General features: G+C 47.5%; 1 protein-coding gene across 2 annotated transcripts; it reads left to right on the plus strand.

Moving 5' to 3' along the window:
* Window positions 1–12,402: 12,402 nt before the first annotated feature.
* Window positions 12,403–18,325, plus strand: LOC118509201. Of its 2 annotated transcripts, none has more exons than XM_036049472.1 (2): window positions 12,403–15,158; window positions 15,813–18,325. In XM_036049472.1, the coding sequence occupies exons 1-2, from the start codon at window positions 12,951–12,953 to the stop codon at window positions 18,177–18,179; spliced, it is 4,575 nt and encodes a 1,524-aa protein (XP_035905365.1). In that variant the 5' UTR covers window positions 12,403–12,950; the 3' UTR covers window positions 18,180–18,325. The 2 variants fall into 2 exon arrangements, with proteins under 2 accessions (XP_035905365.1, XP_035905364.1); XM_036049471.1 differs by having other exon boundaries at window positions 12,403–14,906; window positions 15,486–18,325.
* The last annotated feature ends 5,390 nt before the right edge of the window (window positions 18,326–23,715 follow it).

Raw genomic sequence — 23,715 nt, forward strand, 5'->3', positions numbered from 1 at the left:
CATCGAACATTTTCTTTTTAAGCATTTTAAACACAAATCAAAAATATTTTGCATAAATTCATCTCGCCCAAGCACATTCAATTCCTTCCCTAAGCCTAACCGCCTTGGATCAACCATCTTCTGCCTTAGCAGAACTTTCACACCACCGGTACAAATACTTTCCCACCATTATTTGTCGAGCGTGTCCGTGGGGAATGATTTCAATAAACTTTACTGTGCTCCACCACTCGAAACGAGATCGGATCGATCGGTTACCCGTTATAGTTGCTCGGGCTATTTGTAATCCTATAGCACAGCAATCCTGGCGCACAAACCCTCGCCACAAGTTCGTGAGCCTCGCAAAAGCGCTGAATAATCAATTAGGATCCCTGTCTGCCCAAGGGGGAAGAAGAGAAAGAGAGTGAGAGAGAGAGACAGACCCCGGGGAGGCAGGCAGGAAGGGCAAAAACCCCCGAATGAACCTGCAGCACCGGCAAGAAGCGATCCCGCGAGTAAGATGTTAGCTTTAATTACCAAACTAATCACTTCGTGATGGGCTTACCGTATCGGGCCGATGGCGCCCTTCGCAGACGCTCGCTTTAAAGTTTTAAAAGCCGAACTTCTGTTGTTTGCACCGAGTCCGGCAACCTGCCGCCCAATGTTCAATTACAGCGCGCGTTGTCGGCCGGTGCGGATCGTGCAGTGGTTTAGTAGCTTTTAGCGGCTGGATAAGGCTGGCGCGGGATTAAAGCGCTCCTAATGTTTCGCCCGAGATAACAATAACGGCCCCGGGTTTCCCGTTTGTTTCCAAGGAAAGCCAACAGCAACGCACGACTTGGCTCGAGATGCGGCCGCTAGAACGCAACCGATATTCATCCGGCATCGTGTACCGTGGGTGTAACAAAGCGCCTGATGAACCGAACCAACCGATCCATCCATCAGTCAGCCTGTGTTCGGGTGCTCCACAAATTCGCCCTTTCGGTCGCCCAATCGTTGTTTGTATTCAATCGCCTCCAACATTATACCGTGGCTAAGCATATACTTTACAATATTTATCTACTCCAGCGCGCGCTTTACCTCATTTACTGCTGCCCTATTCCTAGAATTCGCTTTCAGCCTCAATTTCTCTGCCCTGTTCGGTTCTTATCCGACCTCCACGCGGAAAGTAATGGAAGCACCATCGGCAACCCTGTTAAAATTCAATTCTTAACCTTCATTTCTGGGTAGCCTCAGTGAACGAAGCGCAAAAATATGAATACCCATAAAATGTGGCGTTTTCGTATTAAGGGCTAGGTCCATTTATTTCTTGAAGTTCCGTGAATGTAGACCATTACTCTCGCGAGACGCTGGTGATTAGGCAGACTGGTGCACCGCAGTTCACCTGAGCACCGTAAACAAATTTCTCCACCAATCGTTGTGTTCGTCTTGCTTTCTTCCTCCTCGGATCCCTCGGCTGTACATTAGCATACACCTCACGCCGCCGAACGCCTTCCGTTCCTTGGACTAGTATTGGCTATTATTATGAGCATTTTTCTTGCTCAATAAACAAGCAGACGAGGGTTTCGCTCGCGGGTGTTCGAGCGTGGTGCCCACTGACGGTAGAGATCCAAATTGGTGAGAACTTCCACTTGCACGATCTTCTTCACCTTGCAGCGAACACCTTGCCGACACCGATTCTAGGCCTGGCAATAACCGATCGCGTGTTTCCAGAGTCAACTGCTCTGTTGTGGGTTCGCCTCTTGCAATTGCTTTTCTTGGCTGGTTTGGTTTCGGTTTGGGTTTGCAGAGCAGTAAATAATCACTTGAACTGCGAGTCTTTGCTATTCTTGCGAGCTAGGTTATGTGTGTGACTTATGCAGAGAGTATGAATTGATGGTACTTTATTGGTAAGAGAGTTTCAATTCAACTTTATTCTGTTTTTCCAATTCCTTAGATCTGGTGTTTAAAAGAGCCACTTAATGCATTTTCTAAGTATCTCCTGAAATACCTAGGCAATTGGAGCTTTCTTGGACTCATGCACTCCAACAGTGCACAGACCCCAAAACCACAGCTCCGACAGCTTGCATAAAGGCAATGAAAGAGATCCCTGAGGTGGTGGGTCCGGATAGAAACGAACCAGCTCTGCCCCGGGGACTAGACAATCTGCGCCCAACCGAACAAGGTCGAGGGCTTCACAGCGGTAAGGTGTCCCGCGGACCAATATCCGGACTGCAAGTCCATCCTGGAGCACCGAAACCACACGCCTCCCGTGCGTGCCGATTTCGATCGCTCGGAAGCATACCGCCCGAAGATCGATTTAAACCTGTCCACCCGGGGTCCGCCGGGTGGGCTTTGCGGTACACGCGCCCATTTATCTCCAGTTTCCGGAATCCTCAAAAGTGCCGAAGTTAGCACGGGGCTGCTTTTGAATGCCCGGCCTGCCGGAATAGAAAGCTGTGGGATAGGAATGGATTTTCCCTTCGAGAAAGCGTTCCATACACCACACGGTAATGCGGTAATGTGGAGTGATGGGCCGGAGGGAGCCTGGGCAGCGGGAAGTGCAATGCTGGAAGGTGAAGTTTAATTGAGTCCAGACATGTGAGAAGTGCTTACTGAGGGCAGGGTGTCTGATCTCATTTGTGTGTACCTGTTTGCGCTACATGCTGCCCTAAACGGGAGGGAGGGTTTTGAGTGGTTTCTGATCAGGGCTGAGTGCCTGTTTTTCACCTCAGGTGACACAAATGGAATTGCTACTTTGTACTTGTGGTGGGCATAGAAGCTTAGGATGTACAATCTTTAGAGAAGAAAGTATTTAGTATTCGGGAGGAGCTTCAGGATGATCCCGAATTCCTATCAATAACATTTCCTAAGAAGATACATCACTGGAATTTGTCTTGCACAGTGGAATCTTTCCTGAGGACATATCAAAATAATAATTTCATTGCCAGAAACTTCTAAATGTTCAAATATACTATCTGTGTAAAAAGAGAAACAGTGATTTGTCTCACACTTTCTCCAAATCGATCAGACATTTCCAAGTAACCTCCAGGGCGAACATCCCCATTTCATAATTGAAATTGATCGCACACCTTCCCAGCGCACGCATCCTCGGCACGCATTGCCATCGGGCAATGCGGTTTAACACATTTGAAGTCACAATTTAATTACACACCTTCAAAGCCCCAAAGGTGTGGAGACGATATTAACGCCTTCAAATCATCCCAAAATTCCCAGGCTCGTCTAAGCTGCGCGAAAGCTCCGTGAAATAAATCCCCCACATTGCGGAAAATCCGTGTTCTGCTGGCCCAACAACTCGGGCTACGGGACTAAAGGCGAAGCAACAAAAAAAAACCCCCCGTCCGCATTCAGGGCGACCACCGCGCGCCCCGTCGGCGATCACTTTCGGTGAAAACAAATCACTCGTGTCAAATGGGACTGCGCTGTAGAGAAATTAACTCTCCGGACAGGCGTAACCATGCTAAAAGATAAATATTTTCGTAATATCGATCGACCCGGTGTGGGAATGGGTGGCCGGGGCCGATCGACGGTCGACCAAAAAGGGTGCCGAACTCTGCCCGAGCTCCGAACCTTCGCCAGGCAACAACCCCAAAACGCGGCTAGCCCTCCAATTGGGTCCGTGATTGACGAGATTCGATGTGGTTCATTTTTCTCCGCAACACTTCGTTTTCTTTCGCCTCGCGGTGGCCGTGGAAACATGTGAAGCGTTCAATCTACGACAGACATGTCGGCAAAATGTTTGTACGTGTGCACCACACCGGCGATGGTGACCTTCTGCTGATGATGATACAAAAGGCAGTGCCTGAACCGGCGCACTAGATGATCTCATTTGGTCCGTTGCTTCCAATTCAATCAAGACCGCACCAACGATTGCTGCACACAAAGATCAATCAGTGCTGTAGTTAGGTAATGGGGAGGCGACTTCAAACGTACTTCAAACTCTCGCTTTCACCATCGCCGCTGATACGGTGCACGTTCAAGTACCTCATCCCGGTCGGATACTTGGTTCATTAGAAGCCGACCCGGGAACGTGCTGAGCCACAAATCAGGTGTCCAGAAAATGCTAGGTGCGTCCGCTGACGTGGCTCTCGAGCTTTAGTGGGAGATGCAAAGGAGACGTTCCGTTAGAGCTACAAGAAGGAATCTTCAGCTCTAGAAGATAAATTGGGCGATTCACGTCACAGAACTTCAACTTCAAGCGATCGTCGATGCTGGAGGTCGATCGACAGGTACTTGCACAGGATCTACAACGAAGTTTTGTCTGTGAAAACACTCCTGGCTTGATTGATTCCTATGCCACCAACGATGGTTAGAATCACGCGATATTGCGATAGAAAACATCCCGAAGGAATTCTCAACACCGAACTGAAACCCCCAACCCCAGCTGTTCTGTTGGGTGGCGTGGAATTTGGAAAATTAAATAATTGAACCTCCATCTCCACCCTTTACCCATTGGAGGTCTCGACCACTTTGAAAAGCATGGCACGAGCCAACACTTCACACGACGCGTCCACCTGGCACATGCGTCCACCATCACCGTTCTCGAGTGTCCGAATTCTTGTGCGCTGTTTACCTTTCCCGATTGAAGTGCTGGCCGGTGTCCCCTTCCTCTCCATCCTACTTTCAACTATCAACTATCCAATCAGTTGAACGAGTTTTTCGGGTCAACTTCGGCCCGTACTCTCGTAACTGGACTAAACCGCCACTAGCAGAGCTCTGGAGCTCTCCGTACGCCTCGATCGTAATCTAATCTCGTTTCAGGCTGTTGGGGAGAGATGGCGGGTTGGGGAGCAGAAGGAGGGGAGAGGTCTCGGAGTTCGACAAATGAACATAATTATCTGATCATCAACCGATAAGACACACCTGGAGGAAAAAAATGTGGAACCGTACCTTTGAGCCTATCGAATCTAAGGTTCGGAGGATCGTCACCATCGATCAGGCGTTGGCATAACGTTCGATCGACATCGAACACCGCTCGCCAAAACTGGAGCTAGCTTTAAACGGTGTCATTGGGTAATTTGTTGATCTGTTTTTTTTCGCTTCCTCCACTCTCCTTCCTCTTCAACCCGCATTCGTTCTCCCCCCCCCCGAACGAAGGCTTTTGTTGCAACCGAGACGTCCTTTCTAAGGAGACGCAAAACGCATCAATCGTGGAACGCGCCCTGCACGTCACTCGTTCGTGGCGCTCTAATGATGGGTCATTAATTTTGCTTTGAAAGGTGCCTTTTTTCTTCTTCCATACGATTGCGTATGCACCTTTTTTTCTTATTTCGGACATTCGTGAATGGTGAACACACTAGCGTCTTCGTAGTCTTAACAGAGTAACCTCACTGCAACCTGACGCCACACGTGCCACACTATCAAAATCGCTTTTCAATCGGCCCTGATTACGGACCGCCGGTGAAGGCATTGTGGTAAATTATGATAAATATTTTCCTATTAGCGACCTTCAGCTGCCGAGCAGCTTAAATGGCTCAATTAGCCAGGCCCGATGGGCAGCACGGGGCGCTGGTCTAGTCTGGTCGACTGGTCGGCGGACGCCCGTTTCGGATAGGGACATCTGGTGGCAATCATCAACGAAAATGCTGATGCTGTTTGATGTTGATGGCGATAAGTTGGGCGATGATGATTAGATTTGCCACCGCTCACACTTTAGTGCCGCACGCGCACCTTCGCTATTCTAATGGGACAGATTTGTACGAAAAATATTTCGACTTGAGTGACATAAAAACGAACGACGAATAAGTGGGGCTTGATAATTGATAGATATTAGCTATAGCGTTTGGCCACCGTACATTTAGCTACCGTAAATTGAATTAAATTAACAAGGCCAGCCAGAGTGTTAAAATTAAATAAACTTTATTGCAAAAGGAAATGTCTTGTTACCTACCGATTTCGAAACAATCTCCAAACCAATCTGCCAATCGAATGCATTCAAAAAGCAAATCCTAAACCGATCACTGCCCATTGCCAATTTTGGGCCAATAGCTTGGATGTACATTCACATTTCACAGTTTTTGCATTCGATTTGTGCATCAACCAGCCAGCATTCTCCCTTTCGAACTCCGCTTCACAACACAATGGTTAATGATTTTTTGTTCATCTTCTTAAGTTTCAACAAAAAAAAACGTCTCTTGGCTCCTTTTTGCCTCTACGAACCTGATCTCATTACCGGCTAATTGAATGGTATGTAAATAATTGTATCAGCTCCGATTAATGTATCACTTTCGTGCTCTCGTTTGCGCCTCATGATGTTCGCATCCTAACACCAGGGGAAAAAAGACCCTCTAAATAATATTATTAAAGTATGTCGGTCAAACAAGTACGGGTTGCTTCTTTCACACTTCGATAGCTTTAAGTTCATCTCCGTTTTTTCAGGAATTTCGGGAGGGTCCGGCTGTGACCCACATACCGTTTCGTTTGATATTCTTTTCAAATGTGCGCAGGTTCTTCACCGGCGAGGTTGTTCCGACTCCTCCTCGAAACCCGATCGAGTCGGTCAGTTCGGTTTGGTTCAGGACACGCGCGAATCACTCCCTCTTCCCTCCATTCAAAAGGGGAGGCTTTAGAAAATTATCTTCACAATCGGCACAATGACGCGGTTTTCCAGCACCACAACCAGAAGCAAAACCCCGAAGAAACTGTCCGCACCGTCTGACCGCACTGGCTGGGAGGAATGTATTGTGAACCTGACCCGTAGCTTTGCCGGACTACCGGACTTTGGGATGCGTGGTGAGCACGGCGCACCGAACGGTTTTCGGTTTTCCTCCTGTCAATTATTACACGTTATTAAAACCATCATTATTTATGTGGTTCCCTTTCACTCACCAAGCTCCGCTGCAAGACGAGACTCGCCACGCCAAGGCGCGAGAGTTAAGCAGCAGCAATAGAATTGCCTTTCAGGTGATGGCGGTTTGGCGTGGATCGTGAATTCAACTCCGGACATTGGGAGGATCTTCGATGAGGTGTTGGACATCTAGGTATTTCAATTTTTCAAGCATCTTTAGACGTCTAAAAGGCTCCATGAAGAGGAGTTTTTAAAGAGCTAAGATTATCATTCAAGATCAACGTTCAATATAAAATTAAGAGATCTCAGAGGATAACTAGTTCCAAAAATTTTGAACTTCTTTGGTCCTGACCTGAAGTCTTAGACCTAAACCCTAAATAGACAAAATGTCCACCAGTGGACCTCAATTTTAGTAGAACTAACTTTGTCCATCCTTAGCCCCATCGTGCGATAGCCACCGGGCGTTGAGCGATTGAAGCCGAGAGCCTGCGTTACGAACCGAAGTGATATGTTGAGTTTCACCAGGAAAGTGTGCGCACAGCGTTGAAAGATTTATGTTCGCTTCCACTGGCGGCGATCTGTCGGCAGGCCTCTTTCACTCGTTCCAATCCAATATTTTCCGATTTCGCCGGATCCGCGGCGTATATTGTTGTGACACCTGAAGAAGACCTGTGGTGTGGAGTGTGATCGTTTCGCTCTGTGACGACCAGGCAACCCACTTCAAAACCAACCAATGCGGCACCAAGGGTAACGATGTCATCGATCACCGTGTTCCGAAGACGGGATCATTTGTAGGATTAAACGGTGGTGTTTTTTTTTGTGTGTTGCAGTTCGAGCTGTTGGTTGAAGCGTGAACGATGGCTGACCACCGGAAGGGAGCGTTCGCTAGGTGGCGCTGAAAATTTTGCTCGACAGCTCGGCACGCACGCCCACGATAGAACCTACTGTCGATACGCAGCGTTCCCCCTTACGAAAGCCGATTAAAAGTCCGTCCTACTGGCAGCGACCCTTACAGCAAAACCCTCAACCACGAGAGGTCCAGATCTAGGTGAAGACAGACACAAGCCACTGCCTGACGGAAGTGCATGCACATTTATTGATCTCCAGGGCGTCGCCATCGTGGCGCCTTCTAATCCACATCACCCTTTTGCTACTACTGCTGCTGCTACCTTCACGATCGGACGGACGGATACGGTTTCGGCTAACATGGCTATGGGGCCTCCCCCCAAAACACGGAAATACAATGGCAGCCATCGTGCGTAGGCGTAGGTTGCATACGGTTTTGCTATTTTATTTGTTCCCTCGATGCCATTCACGCCGAGTGTGTATAAATTAGACACCACCGAGCATTGAATGATCGTACGAAAAATTTGCACCGATTGAGGTGGTGGAACCCTTTTGGCTGCTGACGTTGGGTGTGCAACGGGTTGCAATCAACGAAACGGATTTGTCGGGTTTTTTTTTCTGCATGTTCTTATCTGGTGTCAAGCATCGGAACACTTAAGGTTAGCAGCGGGCCCCCTTTTAGCCTTTAGGTGGCAATTTGTCGTGTAGTGTTGCAACCTTCTTTCTGTGAGCGATTGTTAAACGAAGGTAAAATGTTTGATGAATAGCCTGTGCATTGTCTTTTTGTTTGTTGTTTTCTCATCATTTATCGTATTTTATGTGTTGTTAATTTTTATGTTTTATCCTGTTGTCAATGCTAATTAAAAACTGTCCTTCTAGACGTCCCTTCCTGGTATGGAAATTTAGAAAAAAACCTTCAATTTAAAATGTATTTAAAGATTGAGACGCTTTTTAATACGAGGAAGCCATTTCTTGAGGCCTAACAATAAAAAAAATCAAATTCTTGCCAAACAACACCCAACTATTTTAATTTTATTTATTTTTCAACAACCCTGATCTAGTGTAGGATATTGGTTGATTGCCACAGCAAGCACCAACATAAAGGTGCGCCACCTAGAAAGTGATAGCAGAGCACATTGCATTAACCCACTGAAGCAATAATTCAATTTTCCAACGATCCCTCCCCATCAACGGCATCCCCATCCTCGATGGTTAACTCTCCAGGAATGCTTTTCCTAGCAAGGTTTGCCTTTTTTCTTCTGACAAGCAAAACATAAACGTACCCTTCGATGTTTCCTAATGCGTTATGCAAATTCGAACAATACTTTGTAAAAATAAATAAACACCAGCTCGCTCAGCTCGTTACGAAGTGCGATCGACCGATGGCGTTTCAGACGTGCAGGCGACCTCAGCAAAAAAAAAAACAATAACCTCCAAACACCCAAGTGCTCCAAATTTTATTATGCAACGCGATAGCGGCACTTGAACAGCGAGAGAAATTCAAACTCCACCCAGATCCCGAGTCCTTTCACTGGGGCGGGGGCAGGGCGATCGCTTGGCCTCGTAACCGCTCACACCGGTGCGCCGGAAATGAAACCAAAATTTTATGCTTCTCCACAGCCCATGACATGAGCACGTCTAAATAATAACTAAAATAAGCCACTTGAGGTCGGCCCGAATATCCCCCAGGTTCAGCATTATCGCTCACAGTGAATGGCAAGCCCCGGTAACACACCTTGTCGAGCGTCGTTCGCATCTTCCAGTGCAATCCGACCGTTTAAGGCGCATTACTTTATCAAACGCTCGAGTGCTATTTATCGGATTATAGTGCCGTGGACCACTCGACGGATGACCGGCACACTGCGCCCGCCTGTCATCGTCAATCTCAACCTGTACCGGACGGCAATCGGCCGCGCGCCACCAATGCTTGCGCGGAGCTTAAGATAGCATGCGGGCACGTGCTCGATCTGGTGGGTGTGCTGAAGACCTGATGCCGAGCGCATGCTCCCAGTTCGAAAAACACTTGCTCCATGACCCGCTGAACTTTACGCGAAGCCTCCAGATTCGAAACCCATCCCAATGTACCGATGTGACGCCCAACCCCGGGCAAGCTGCCCGATTCCGTCTCCAGCATCGGAATGGGTGAGAATTCCGGGATCGCAATAATAAGCGTGAAACGTTTCGTTTCGTAAACACATTTAGCCGCAACGGCTGGCCCGGGCTGCGATAGACACCATCATCATCAGCACCTACGCAAAACGTCGCTTCGGTCGCTTCGGTGCGCGAAACAACGCCACATTGAAAATGGGTATAAAAAAAGCTCCGCATAAAGAAGATGAGCGTTTGGTTTCAAGGTGGCAAGAAAATTCTTCCATTCGTATTTAAATCCTCCGTTACCGCCCGAAGGGGCTTTATCGAAACTGTCCAATAAACGTCTCCGGGGCCGGGACCGGGGTTGCTGAGTGATCCGGCAAGGGTCACTTCTTCAGGCTTCCCCGCGAACCAGTCGCCACCGAGTCGGTGTAACACATCGAAGTCCATAACATTGGGGTGGATAAAAATTGGAAACCTGAAACCGTTTTTTGCTTCCTCCACCGAGAAGCACAGCCGGTGCACGATAATGGATCAATAAGACGCGAGGAATATCTTCACGGAACAACGGCGCGGAATGTTGTCGAACGGAAACAATCAGCGCGCGAGTGTCGGCATCCAATCGATCCACCCACCGGACATCTATGACTAATCAATTGAAGTTGGTCGAACAGTGGGCCGGTCACTACCAGCTAGACAGGTCACAGGTCACTGCTGATGATGGAACGCTTCCCGTGTTGAATTCCGAAACATGCAAGCCGGGTGCGTCGGTGGAGACCTTACCGATCTACGGGCTTTTGAAATTCTTCGCCCTTTTCCCCACGTTTTATCTTCGCCCGTTCATTGATGATGGACGGCGACGGGTCTTTGTGGGCACCGTGACCAGCAGGAATCCGTTCGGTGGCTTTCACCACCGATGTGGCCCACGGCTCAATTCATCGATCAATGTAACCTCTATCGGTCGGCTCGGTGCGTTTTGCGGATTCCATCTGTGTACCTACCCCGTGACCCGGGAGTATGTCTTTTAATCTGCCGTTCACCACCCCCGGACGACCCGGGGGTACTTTGTGATTAACAGTATTATTATTGCGCGTTTGTCCCGCGTTTGCCTCCCGCGATACGGTCCGCGAGCCACACAATGGTTCGGAAACTTGACCAAAAACGCTCTGGCGTGACTTGGTCGTCCGTTTGGCGGCGTGGACCAGTCCAACAGGTACATACACGCCCTCCTGAGACTAGAGGGAACTGTTGCTTGGGGATGGAAGAAAGCTTAGAGAGCTTTCGTTCTAAGCGTACGGAAAGCCGTCCGGGAACTCCCTTTCTTGCGAGCCGCGGCTGTTGGAGGTGGAGTTTGCTGGAGAAAACGTGTACGATGATCATCAAGGCATCAAACATTCGGCCAAAAAACCAACATTCGGACAGGGCTCGTTACTGTCCGACTGCGGGGGATGGGTCCCAGAAATTGCCGGGTTAACACTTGATGTGTCTTTGTACACTCGTCTCGGGGAGTTTTTTTTTTCGGACAAGTAACAAGATGCCTCTCGACTAGGTCGGATGTAGGAATTTGGTTTGTGGAGCGCGCGGGCACGAACTTCTCTTCAGCAACAGCCACAGGGTCTTTCTCCCCAGCAACGATTGCAATAATTTTCCAATCCGAATCATGTACACCTTAATTATGCTTCTTTTTGATATAATTTAAATGAAATGATAATGCCGACACATTCGCCCATCTTGCACCTTGTTGGAGCTAACGGTACACGCGGTGCGATGGAAGCCCTCACGAGGTGAGTCGTGTCCGTGGTAGCACCACGTACTCCACCGATCGTCGGATCATTAACTGACCGACTGTCCGACGAGCCCGGAATATCGGTCTAATAGTTTAAATTGAACGGTTTCAAAGACCCGTCCGCTCGCTACTTTCCTGAAGATCTTCACTCCCCAAATGTACCAGTGAGCATAATTATTCGACCACGCTCTCGGTGGATGATGTTTGTTGTAAGGTTGTGGCTTTGCCACCACCTTCACAACCCAGCACCGCAAATAGCAGGCTCCACGGATTCACAGATTTGTAACATCTTATTTTATTTGTTATAGCGCGAAATGAGTATCATTTCAGCGGTGGCTCAGTGACAGCTGATGCGTCAATTTGGAGCCTAGAGCCGCCGCAAATGGGGTCAGCTTTCGAAAGTTCCGCTTCAAGGCTGCAGACTTTGAAGATGCGAGCGCGAGTTCAAGGATTCGAGAACCTTTCGCGATTATTCTTTCGGAGCGCTTAAGCTATTGAAGTCAATCCTCCAGGACCAACGTCTCGAATCCGATTCCTAGAAAGAAAAAAAACGAGACCCCACCCCACTGCAAGTTCGCCACTGGTAAAGATCAACTGGCAGCTAAGCGCTAATGCTTCTAACTGCATAAATGGTCGAAGCAACTTTACAGTTCCCCCTCTACCCAAGCCTCCGCACCAACTCCTCTCAGCCCTCAACTGGTAGATCATTGCGTCCATAAAACCACTGTTGAATTTGGATAATTAGTATGATTAATTAATTTGCATGAAAATATTTTGAATTGTTATTGCATGAAAAATAAACAACACTTGACAACACTACGAGCAGAGAGTATAAACCAGACGCCAATGTAAGAAAAGTGAACTAGAGTAATTGAATTATGTACAAATCTGACGGTTGAATAAACATTACAAAAGCAACTTCCAAACGCATAACACATATTCAATTATCCGCTCCAGTTTTAGAAATTCCCAAATATCACAAGTTTCCTCCCTTCACGACCGGTGTAATTTATACATTTGGTCCTTCGAACCGGATCGGTGAAAGGAAGCATTACGTGCAGTGAAACTTGCAGCAGGACACTACGTGTTCACAGATTTGGGAATAAACGGCACTACGTACCGTTTATGTACAGTGGTGATTCAAAGTGTGATATTTCTCCGTTTAAATCCGTTGTGTTTATCATAACCTTTGGTTGCCCCGCTATCACGGGCAAAGGAGACGTTTGTGAAGTGTTCGTGAAGATTACATCGTGTCACGAACAAGGAACAGAAAAGCGAGTTGTGTAGTTCGATCGGAACGCGTAAGAAAACCGACGCCACCCACGCCATTTCAAATTTGGCACCCATAACTGCAACGACACCCATTGCGTTTTCAAATTTGCGCCATTCGAAATTTGGGTTTGCGTACAAGTTGCATCCAAGTTACAGTGAGATTATCCTACGCGCCAAAAATTCAAAGAGAAAATGGCGAAACAATTAAAAACGTTTCAACTGAAAAAACGCCAAGCTGCCGAGCTAATTAAAACCGTGGAACAGTTCACCAGTGAATATACCGATGATAGAGTGAGTGAAGTATCAGTGTGTCTAGACCAGCTGGAAAGGTATTACGAAGATTTTCTCCAGGCAAGCGCGAAAGTTTCGGAGCTAGATGAGGATGGGGCGGAAACGTATGTGGCGGAACGTTGCGAAATGGACACGCGTTACCGACGCGTGAAGGGTTTCCTTCTACGAAGGCAACCCTCGAACCCGGGTGTGAGTGATTCGGTGTTGATCGCGAATTCAACGATGAATACTACGGGACGATCGAGTGCTGTGAATGTGCGTCTGCCGAAAATCGAATTACCTACGTTTGATGGTGATTCTACCAAGTGGCTTACTTTCCGGGACCGATTTGTAGCTATGATTGATTCTTCCGCGGACATTCCTAACATCATGAAGCTGCAATATCTGCTGTCGTCGTTAAAGGGTGATGCTGGATTGCTCTTCGAGCATACCACCTTAACAGCTGATAATTACGACGTGACGTGGACTGCCTTGCTGAAGCGATACGACAACCCGCGTACGCTTGTTCGCGAGTACTACCGGAAGATTCATCACCTACCGACAGTGAGCCGTGAAAGGGTGGATGAATTGGCGCAGCTCGTGGATGAATTCACGCGGCACGTGAACGGGCTGAAGAAACTCGACGAGCCCGTTGAGTACTGGGATACGCCGCTCGCCAACCTCTTGCTGATGAAACTGGACACGGCGACCATCTTGGCTTGGGAAAACCATTCAGCACAGCACACGAAAGATAAGTACAAGGAGTTAGTAGATTTCCTTCATAGTCGTGTCCGAATCCTTAAGTCAACGCGTGAGTTTTCCCATACTGAACTAAATACGAGAATGGTGGCCGGTAGCAAAAAAATATTCGAACATAGACCAAGGTTGGTGGGTAACACAGCGACGGCAGGAAGAGCAATACCGCATATGTCAGCGCCACAGCCACCACAACCACCGTGCATTTTTGGTTGCACGGAGGCTCACCATTTGCGGGTTTGTCCGGAATTCGCAAATAAGGACGTACCCCAACGGCGGGAAATCGCAACACGAGAACGGCTGTGTTGGAATTGCCTGAATCGTCATCACCAAGTGAGGGATTGCCGCTCGTCGTACCGGTGCACTACGTGCAAGGCACGACACCATTCACTACTACATGTGAATTCAGCGGTTACCATGGCTGCGCAATCCGATGAGGAAATGGTTCTTCTGGAAACGGTCCTTCTCCAGCTCGTGGATGATCACGGCAACACGTATGATGCGCGGGCACTTCTCGATTCGGGATCGATGTGCAATTTCGTTTCCGAAACCATGGCGCAGCGATTGCTAACACCATTGTCAAAGGTAGACGTTGCCATATCTGGTATAGGGCAACAGATGCAGCACGTCAAGGGTTCCATTACAGCGGCCGTTCAATCGAAAGGGGCTGACTTCTCTACAACAATGGAATTCCTTGTACTAAAGACTCCGTCGGCAGATCTTCCAACCACACCGATAAACGTAGAGTCGTGGTTCCTCCCGAATATAAAGTTGGCTGATCCTACTTTCCACGTCCCCGGAAAGGTAGATGTGGTTATTGGCGGTGATACATTTTGGGAACTACACACTGGAAGGAAGCGGTCACTGGGCGAAGGAAAACCATGGTTGTTGGAGACACCGTTTGGATGGGCGATCTCTGGGAATACTTCCCGTTGTTCTGGGCCCAATTTGCGGTTGTGTCACCTGGCAACCAATGAAGGTGACATTGCAGCTTCGCTACAACGGTTCTGGGAGGCTGAGAGCATTTTAGAAGGCCCTGCGTTGTCTTTGGAAGAAGACCTGTGTGAGAAGTATTATGCTTCCACGACTACGCGAAATGCTCAAGGTCGCTATGTCGTGTCGTTGCCGCGAAATGCCAAACCGGAGAAAGTCCTGGGTTTGTCAAGGGATATAGCAGATCGGCGTTTGTTGGGAGTTGAACGGCGGCTAAAGGCCAATCCTGTAATGGAAAAGGAGTATAAAAGGTTCATGGTAGAATACGAGCAGTTGGGACACATGGTGAAACTCACCGAACCTGTCGACGATAGTGAGCCGCACTGCTACATCCCTCATCATGCCGTGATTAAGGAGTCGAGTTCTTCAACCAAGGTTCGTGTTGTTTTCGATGCATCCTGCAAAACAACATCGGGCTACTCCTTGAACGACACCTTACTCATTGGCCCAACGGTACAAGATGATCTGCTCACAATCATCTTGCGATTCAGGAAGCATTCTGTCGCATTAGTGGCAGACGTGGAGAAGATGTACAGGCAGATCCTGCATTATGATAAAGATCGAAAACTGCTACGCATTCGATATCGGGAACGTTCAACCGAACCAATAGCAACGTATGAGCTACAAACGGTGACCTACGGTACTGCATCAGCTCCGTTCTTGGCCACTCGTACGTTGCAACAAATCGCGCATGACAACAAACAGGAGTACCCCAAAGCCGTAGACCCGGTTCTGCATGATTTTTATGTGGATGACTTGCTGACTGGTGCAGCAAGTGTTTCAGAAGCCATCGAAACACGTAAACAGATATCATCGATGTTGGAATCAGCGGGCTTCTCACTAAAGAAATGGGCGTCGAACATACCGGCTGCGCTTGATGGTGTTCCAAGCGCCGATTTGGCCATCAAATCAGTTCTAGACTGGCAAGAAGACCAAGCAGTCTCAACACTGGGCTTGGTTTGGGAACCATCCAACGATATGTTTCGGTTTCGGGTGGATTTGCCAACCCCTGCAGAAGAGCTGACACGATGCCTGGTGTTATCATACACGGCCAGAATCTTCGATCCTCTTGGTCTGTTGGGACCAACGGTGATACTCGCCAAGATGTTCCTGCAACGCCTATGGGGATTGAAGCACGAGGGGAAGACGCTGGACTGGAATCGTCCGCTACCAGCGGAGATTCAGGAAGAGTGGAGGAGGTTCCACTCAACGCTCTATGTGTTACGCGAACTGCGAGTACCTCGATTGGTGGCACATAGCAATCCGGAAAGGCTGCAGCTGCATCTCTTCGCGGATGCATCTCAAGGAGCCTATGGAGCATGTTGTTACGTACGCTCGGATTCGACACGGGGCTCTACGGTTAGATTGCTAGCGGCTAAGTCCAAGGTGGTGTCCCTCTCAAACACACATTCCATCGCCAGATTAGAACTGTGTGCAGCACGGCTAGCAGTACACCTGTTCCAGAAGGTGATTCGAGCACTCAACGTTTCATCGTCGACGGTTATCTGTTGGACAGATTCCATGACCGTCATGCATTGGCTCAAATCATCACCTCGTCGATGGAAGCCGTTCGTCGCCAACAGGGTGGCGCAAATACAAGAGGAGACCCGAATTTCATGCTGGCGTCATGTTCCTGGTAGCGATAACCCGGCGGATGATATATCGCGCGGGTTGAGGCCCGAAGAGTTACTGCAGTGCGAGCGATGGTGGCAGGGGCCACGTTGGTTGTCCTACGGACAGGAAGAGTGGCCGGTGGAACCAGTACTCGCGAAAGAGAACGAGACGGACATCGAGGAGCGGTTAGCGGTGTCCAAAATAGTCATCACCTCTACGACGTGTGACTTTAGCAACACACTTTTCGCACGTTATTCCTCGTACGGCAAGTTGCGAAGGGTTGTTGCTTATTGCTTGCGAATCCTCTCCAACCTCAGGGCGAGCAAGTCAACGTCGATCAACAGCGTCAAGCGGAATACGGACATGAAGACGCTATTGAGTTCCGTTCCACCGCTTACAGCGGCGGAGTTGCAGGATGCGGAACTGAGGTTGTGTCAACGGGCACAACATGATTCGTTTGCGGAGGAGATGGACGACCTGAAACGAGGAAAGCTGGTGAGCGGAAGGTCGAGACTAAAGTGGTTGTCTCCATACCTCGACCCAAAGGGTGTGTTACGCGTCGGTGGCCGGCTTGGTAACGCCAACATACCAGAGTCAACCAAACATCCGATTGTCCTCGCTGCATCACATCGGCTGTCGACACTACTGGTCGAGAACACTCATCATCAAAAGATGCACGCGGGGCCACAATTCATGTTAGCAACAATCCGGCAGAAGTTTTGGTTGATTGGGGGCCGAAACTTAGCAAAGAGCGTGTACCATCGATGCCACACATGCTTTCGGAACAAGCCAACGCTGGTGAAACAGGCGGTAGCTGATTTGCCTAAGTCACGAGTGACACCAACGCGACCGTTTGCCGTCAGCGGCGTCGACTACTGTGGGCCGTTTTTGTTAAAGTCGACCGTCCGCAACCGAAGCCCAACGAAGGCATACATCGCGATATTCGTATGTTTCGCGACAAGGGCAGTCCATATCGAGCTGGTGAGTGATCTCACATCGACTGCTTTCCTATCAGCACTACGTCGCTTTGTCGCGAGACGTGGTAAAGTAGCCGAATTGCATTCGGACAATGCAACGACGTTCAAGGGCGCGGCACACGAGTTGCATCGCATCTATAGGATGCTGAAAATCGATGAGGGTGATAGGAGAGCGATCTTTGATTGGTGCGCAGAGAACGAACTGGTATGGAAGTTTATCCCCCCGCGTGCGCCTCATTTTGGAGGACTTTGGGAAGCGGCAGTTAAGTCCGCTAAAAGGCATCTGTTAAAGACGATAGGAGTTAGAAGTGTGACGCAAGAAAATATGCTTACCCTTCTGGCACAAGTTGAGCTTTGTTTAAATTCGCGTCCATTGATACCAATATCAGATGAGCCAACAGATTTGGAAGCACTAACCCCGGGCCATTTCTTGATAGGGAGTAGCATGCAGGCGGTACCACAAGTAGATCTTAGCAAGATTTCTCCGAACCGTTTGAAGGAGTACCAATTAGTGCAAAGGCAGATGCAAGAGATTTGGGCACGGTGGTACCCAGAATATCTACAGCAGCTACAGGCCAGGGCAAAGCACGCGAACAATACACCGGTGAAGCTAGAAGTGAACCAATTAGTGATCGTGAAAGAAGACAATACCCCACCTGCAGTTTGGCCAAAAGGGCGAATAACAGCTTTGCACCCAGGAAAGGACGGTGTAGTGAGAGTAGTAACTTTACGAGTGGGCACAGGAAAAGAAATTGTTCGAGCCGTCAGTAGAATCGCGTTACTACCCAATCCAATCGAACAGAGAGGTTAGAGCGGAAGAAGGATACACGTGCGAAATAGTAAACAACAGTTGTTGACATTTGGAGCGTCAAGTCAAGTTAAGTTTACACGTCGATCACATAGTTTCATGCATTTAAAAGAATTCTCTTTTGGTGGCCGGAATGTTGAATTTGGATAATTAGTATGATTAATTAATTTGCATGAAAATATTTTGAATTGTTATTGCATGAAAAATAAACAACACTTGACAACACTACGAGCAGAGAGTATAAACCAGACGCCAATGTAAGAAAAGTGAACTAGAGTAATTGAATTATGTACAAATCTGACGGTTGAATAAACATTACAAAAGCAACTTCCAAACGCATAACACATATTCAATTATCCGCTCCAGTTTTAGAAATTCCCAAATATCACAAGTTTCCTCCCTTCACGACCGGTGTAATTTATACAACCACCGACTTCTGTATTTATGACCGACGACCAGCCGAGGGTGGAAAACCTGCTCCGGGAGACTCCCAATCAGTCTCATCCTGTCAGCCGAAATATCATTTGAATATGTATTATGGCGTATGGAGTGTAAAATTCGCTATAAATTTTATCACTTCTTCTCGATCAGCGCCCTCGAGCGAGTTCGAGCATTCGAGTGTTTCGCGCAAATTTATGCTAATTTTTTTATCTTCCCAACCGACCCAAAAAAAAAAATCAAGGGGTAGAAATGAAGATCACATACAGCTCCACCCGAAAGCGATTTTGGTGATCAGTGATGAGATGGCCGTCAGGGTCGTTTTTTTGTTGCTTAGAGCGATGATCGATGCAGATCATCTTTCGCGGACCACACCACAAGAGAGATAGAGGGAGGGGAGGGGGGTCTTTCAGAAGAGGAGTCATTCGGTCCAAAAAAAAACGAAAAAAGATTAATGGCAAACGACCCCAAAAACGGGTCCGGATCGCACACACAAAACGATCGAATGACGGATGATCATCGCACGGATCGAATTACGGTGTCCGTGTCCGAGACGTGACGTGACGCACCGTATACAGCGTACCTTCCGAGACGTTTGAAGCCTAAGTAAACCGGTTTGAGGTAGGTGAAAACATCGCACTTCATTATCACGACAAAGCGAACTCATTTACGTGCACTAATCGTATTGATTATCGTTTATGGTGAGAGTTTTTAATTAGATCATAAATCCGCGGACGATTCCCGAGGGTGCTCCGTGGCCAGGAGCATCCTCGCCCGATTTGAAGAGCTCGCCCTTGAACGATTCGGTAGTGCTCCCCCCCTCCTGGGGCAGGCAGGCTACAGGATGAGGTTTATGCATTTATGTGAGACGCTGCGGGCGCTTTTAATGACGCACCTTCGCCTCCGGCTGGCTGGCGTCCTAATCCTTGGTGGAATTTTTACGGTACCGTTTACGATCTGACACATTTTGTGGATGCCCTAGAGCGCACGTCTTCGGGTGGCTTAGCCCTGGTGAGGGTCAGGCTGGAGGCCTCCAAATTCTGTGATGCGCTATTCTGGACAATCGCAGTCACCTGTTCCTGATCGGGTTGTTCCACACACGATGTTCTTCAGCATGATGTAACATTATTGCTTAAATCTCGCTAGCTTCCAACTAAGCTGATCGGGAGCTGATGTCTATATCGGCGAAAGCCTCGAAACCGAAACCGTGCCGTTAGTCGGCGAAACCTTCGGCAGGCAATCGCTAGCGTACCATTAAACCCTTCACACAGACGCTACCGTAATAGTGTGGCGAGGATTTGCCGAAATGTGTAAGCAGTCGCCGTGGCACGAACCAAGCGCACCCTCTTCGTCCGATAGGTCGGAGTTAGTCCTACTAATAATAATCATAAATTGATGATTACATGGTAGCACCGTTCTCGCGCTACGCGAACACTGCGCGCGCCAATCTAGCGGCGATACCTACCGTGAGGTCAGGTCCGCGTGTTTGTTTCTTCATCCTCCCGCAACAATCGGTCGTGGAACGGTAAATCCGCGAAAGGTGAACCACCCAAAACACGCGAACGCCGCGGCCACTGAAACAAATCGCGCTGACCCGTTTGATCGCCGGTTGAAATCTTGCGCGAAGGTTGGTGAATTGCTGGTTGATAATGCTGACCAACACACACACACACCCACAAATCAAACACCTTCCACTCTCGCTGGCGGAGCTTCGAGGACACCGATACGTAACATCCATAACCTCCATCACAAAACGGTGGCCAGCAACAGGCCACGGTGGCAGGTAGTGCGGGTGGCTGCCAGACCCAGTTGGTAGTAGTAGCTCCAGTTTTGGGAAAGGAATTTTTTAATTTGATTTTTGTTTTCGGTACAAAATCGGAGCTCACTTGGGGCTGGATGGTAGGCATACCAGATCTCTGGCGGGCGGTCGTGCCGTACCCGATCCATAATCAGCTACATAATCGCATACTCATGCCGCCCCGGGTACGTATAACGGGGTCGAACTCTGTGTGGCCTTAATTTTTGCATACTTTCTGGTGCCCGGTGTCTTATGATCCAATTGTGGGGGCAGAGGGGGCTGTATCCTTTATTCTGGTAGTTTTTGGGACTTTCGATAGACTACCTGTAGATTTTATCAGGCGGAACTGAGCTGTTACCAAAATTGAGTGTTCAGGGAGAGAGAGAAAAGCTCTCTAAATCAGTCTTATCAGTTTGACAGCAATGAAATCAAATAGGAATATTTGTTATTTCCATTGAGTAGAAACGGTAAAAATCGAGCTTTAATTGATGCAACTTACAGAACTTCTTTTCGCGGAAATTCCAGGTTCTGCATTTAATTAGGGAGTCCAAGAGAGAATAGTGAAGATCAAACTGTTTCCAAGCTCTAATCACGATAAGATGAACAATTTAGCGATAGAACTAGACTATAAGCCCTAATTATCATGCTCGAGTGTTTGATAAAAGATCTCTAAATTGAGAAATTGGCATTATGATTTTCAAAATGGTTATATGTTAGACAGCGCAGAGAGCTCGAAACTTAACGTAAGCTTATACCATAACGTTGCTAAACGGAAGGTCGATTTTAACTTAATTGTTTCCGTGGCTATCCGGTGGCAGAGGCTATAACGGCGACAGTCTTCACACGACAGGACTGGGGTTCAAATCCCATCAAGACCCCGTACGTAGGGCTGACTACTTTACTACGGGTAGAATTAAATCACAGAAAGCCAGAAATGGCAGGCCGAGACCTCTCGAAGTTGTAGTTCCAACGAAGAAGAGAAGAAACTTCCGTAAACCCCGGAGCTACATATTTAATGCCGCGTCGTGTTTTTGTGGACTTTTTGTAGGTCTATGAACTCATAAAATGTTTTATTTAATGATTAATCCATAGTTTTATTTTAAAGTGATAATGGATGAAATGTTATCAAGTGATAAGTTCAAGTGACAGTTAGAGTTGTCTCGACTTAACGAAAACAACAATTTGACGAAAGTTGGACTTCTTCTTCTCGAAACTTTAATACCGATACTCATACACTCCGATATTCGGTATGTGATTTATCAAGGCTAATTTGAGAGTGTGTCTGGTAGAGAACCATAATCAGCACTTAAACGGTATTTTTAAGACAACGCTCAAAATGAAGTATCCTACAGAAATCGACAAGGAAAAATTGAAAATATGTACTAACCGGCATTTTTATCTGACTTTCCACTTCAAAAAAACCTAGAATCCAAATTATTATGGATTAATTATGATAAACTATCACTAAATAATAAAGCATTTTGTACTGGCCTAGAATCCATCTTTAATCTACATAACAAATATGAGCTCAACATGAAGCTTTGGGCTCGAAATTGGGATACAAGCAATACGGGCCAGTAAGAACAACAAATATGTCGCTTTGAGGTATTAATTTTCTTTTGATACCTGGGTGGGCACGTGATAATTTTTCTCTTATTGCTCTCTTCTTGACCCCATCCTCTTAAAATAAAACCCCCGCCACAGAAAGCCTCTAAATTATGATCGCCACTAAGGTAAAGACTAAATAATGATGATTATCCTTCCGTGTGGGCTTATCAAGTGAGCACGATTTTATACGCTCGCCTGCGCTCGCTCTGGATCATTTTAATATTCTCTCGATCGACAATGGCTCCATCAAAAACAAAAAAAAAAACATTCCATCACATATAAACTGCCTTAAGCCTGCAACGCACATAAATCTTCCGCCCGGTGACACTTCAACATTTTTTGGCAGCCTCAAACAAACGGACCGGGCGACAGGTTGCGTGCATATTGAGCCCGATTGAAACCGACCGAGTACCGAGCGAAAGAAATTATGATAAATTGTTCCGTTTATCGTGCCCTGGTGCTTTTGCTCGCAATTTCTGTCTTTTTTATATATTTCCCCCCCAGCTCAAAACGGGTAAATGGGGTTAAAACCGCTAAAAGGTTTGAAGGAGCGGTTCGAGGTAGAATGAAAATTAAATCACTTGGGAATGAATGTGACATCACAATTGAGCGGAAATGGCTTTATAAAAGAGAGGAAGAAGACAAGAAAAGCACTTCACCCAGCCCGAGTGAAGACACCACACGAAGAGGTTCGATTGTCCATCAGCAGATAAGCGTCTTTTTTTATTGCAATAAAAGAGAAAAAGCTGGTGAAGCGTGCAGTTTCTTTCATTTTGCGGTTTTTTCCTCCCCTCCGCCGGTTGTCTTTCTTGACGGGTGAAAGAATTTAGGCAATTTTTAAAAGGAAAATAAAACTCCATCCGGACCGCACCCGACGATTGTTGGGCGCAAAACCCGGTGTGTGAGACTGGGACATTGCGTGTGAGGTCACCGTGCGCGAACGATTCCGAAGAAACCTCGAACGCGCTTCAAAAAAACGTTCCGAGCGAGGAAAAACGAAGGGAACGGACATTTCGGAAAACGTTCACATAGCGTTTTCCACTGAAACGCGAAATCGAAGAGAAGACGACTAAAGAGCGAGAGGGAGGGTAATTTCTTGATCGTTTGAAAATTATCTCATTATTTGAGTTATAAACGATAATTTGTACCGATGTAATTGCACCCACAAAACGATGCCTCCCCGATTGGGGGATTTCGGGAGATGATGATGATGGGGAAGAGCGTGGTGTGTACAATTCCGCGTTCGTTTTGTAGTTTTGAAGCTTAAGCGTTTCTTGCTTTCCTTACATTTCGCATCGGTCAGTTCTGCGTCATTGCGGCTGCGAACAGGTTGATTTCCGCCTGCGAGATCCGAATCGCCGTAAGTACATCGCAGCGTGGGGTCAAGTGTGTTAGGTAATGAGAGTTTCGGAGATCGTTACAAGCGTTACAAAAATAGAAAGAGGATGCAAAGATGGGCCAAAGAAGGGTATCCGGGAGGTGAGGTTGTACTGGTGAAGATCGCAAATCTGTAGCTTAAGCTGCGCCAAAGTTGAAATCTTGAAGAAGAAAGCTTCACGATACAAGCTGCTAATATTTTTATTTGTTTTGAAACCAGACTGGCCGTGATTACGAAATAATAGAACAAATTGGAAGAAAGTCGTATCGTACTATAAAGTCTAAAGAATCGAGTGATCTTTTTCTCTATAGTAATGA

Source organism: Anopheles stephensi, chromosome 3, assembly GCF_013141755.1.
Source record: "Anopheles stephensi strain Indian chromosome 3, UCI_ANSTEP_V1.0, whole genome shotgun sequence".
NCBI classification, from domain to species: Eukaryota; Metazoa; Arthropoda; class Insecta; order Diptera; family Culicidae; genus Anopheles; species Anopheles stephensi.

Excerpts from the sequence above, each read along its gene's own strand:
- LOC118509201 (XM_036049471.1), top strand. The coding sequence starts at position 12,951 with ATGGCGAAACAATTAAAAACGTTTCAACTGAAAAAACGCCAAGCTGCC. Across the intron at positions 14,907-15,485 it reads AAGGTCGCTATGTCGTGTCG|TACCCCAAAGCCGTAGACCC; the intron begins TTGCCGCGAAAT and ends AACAAACAGGAG.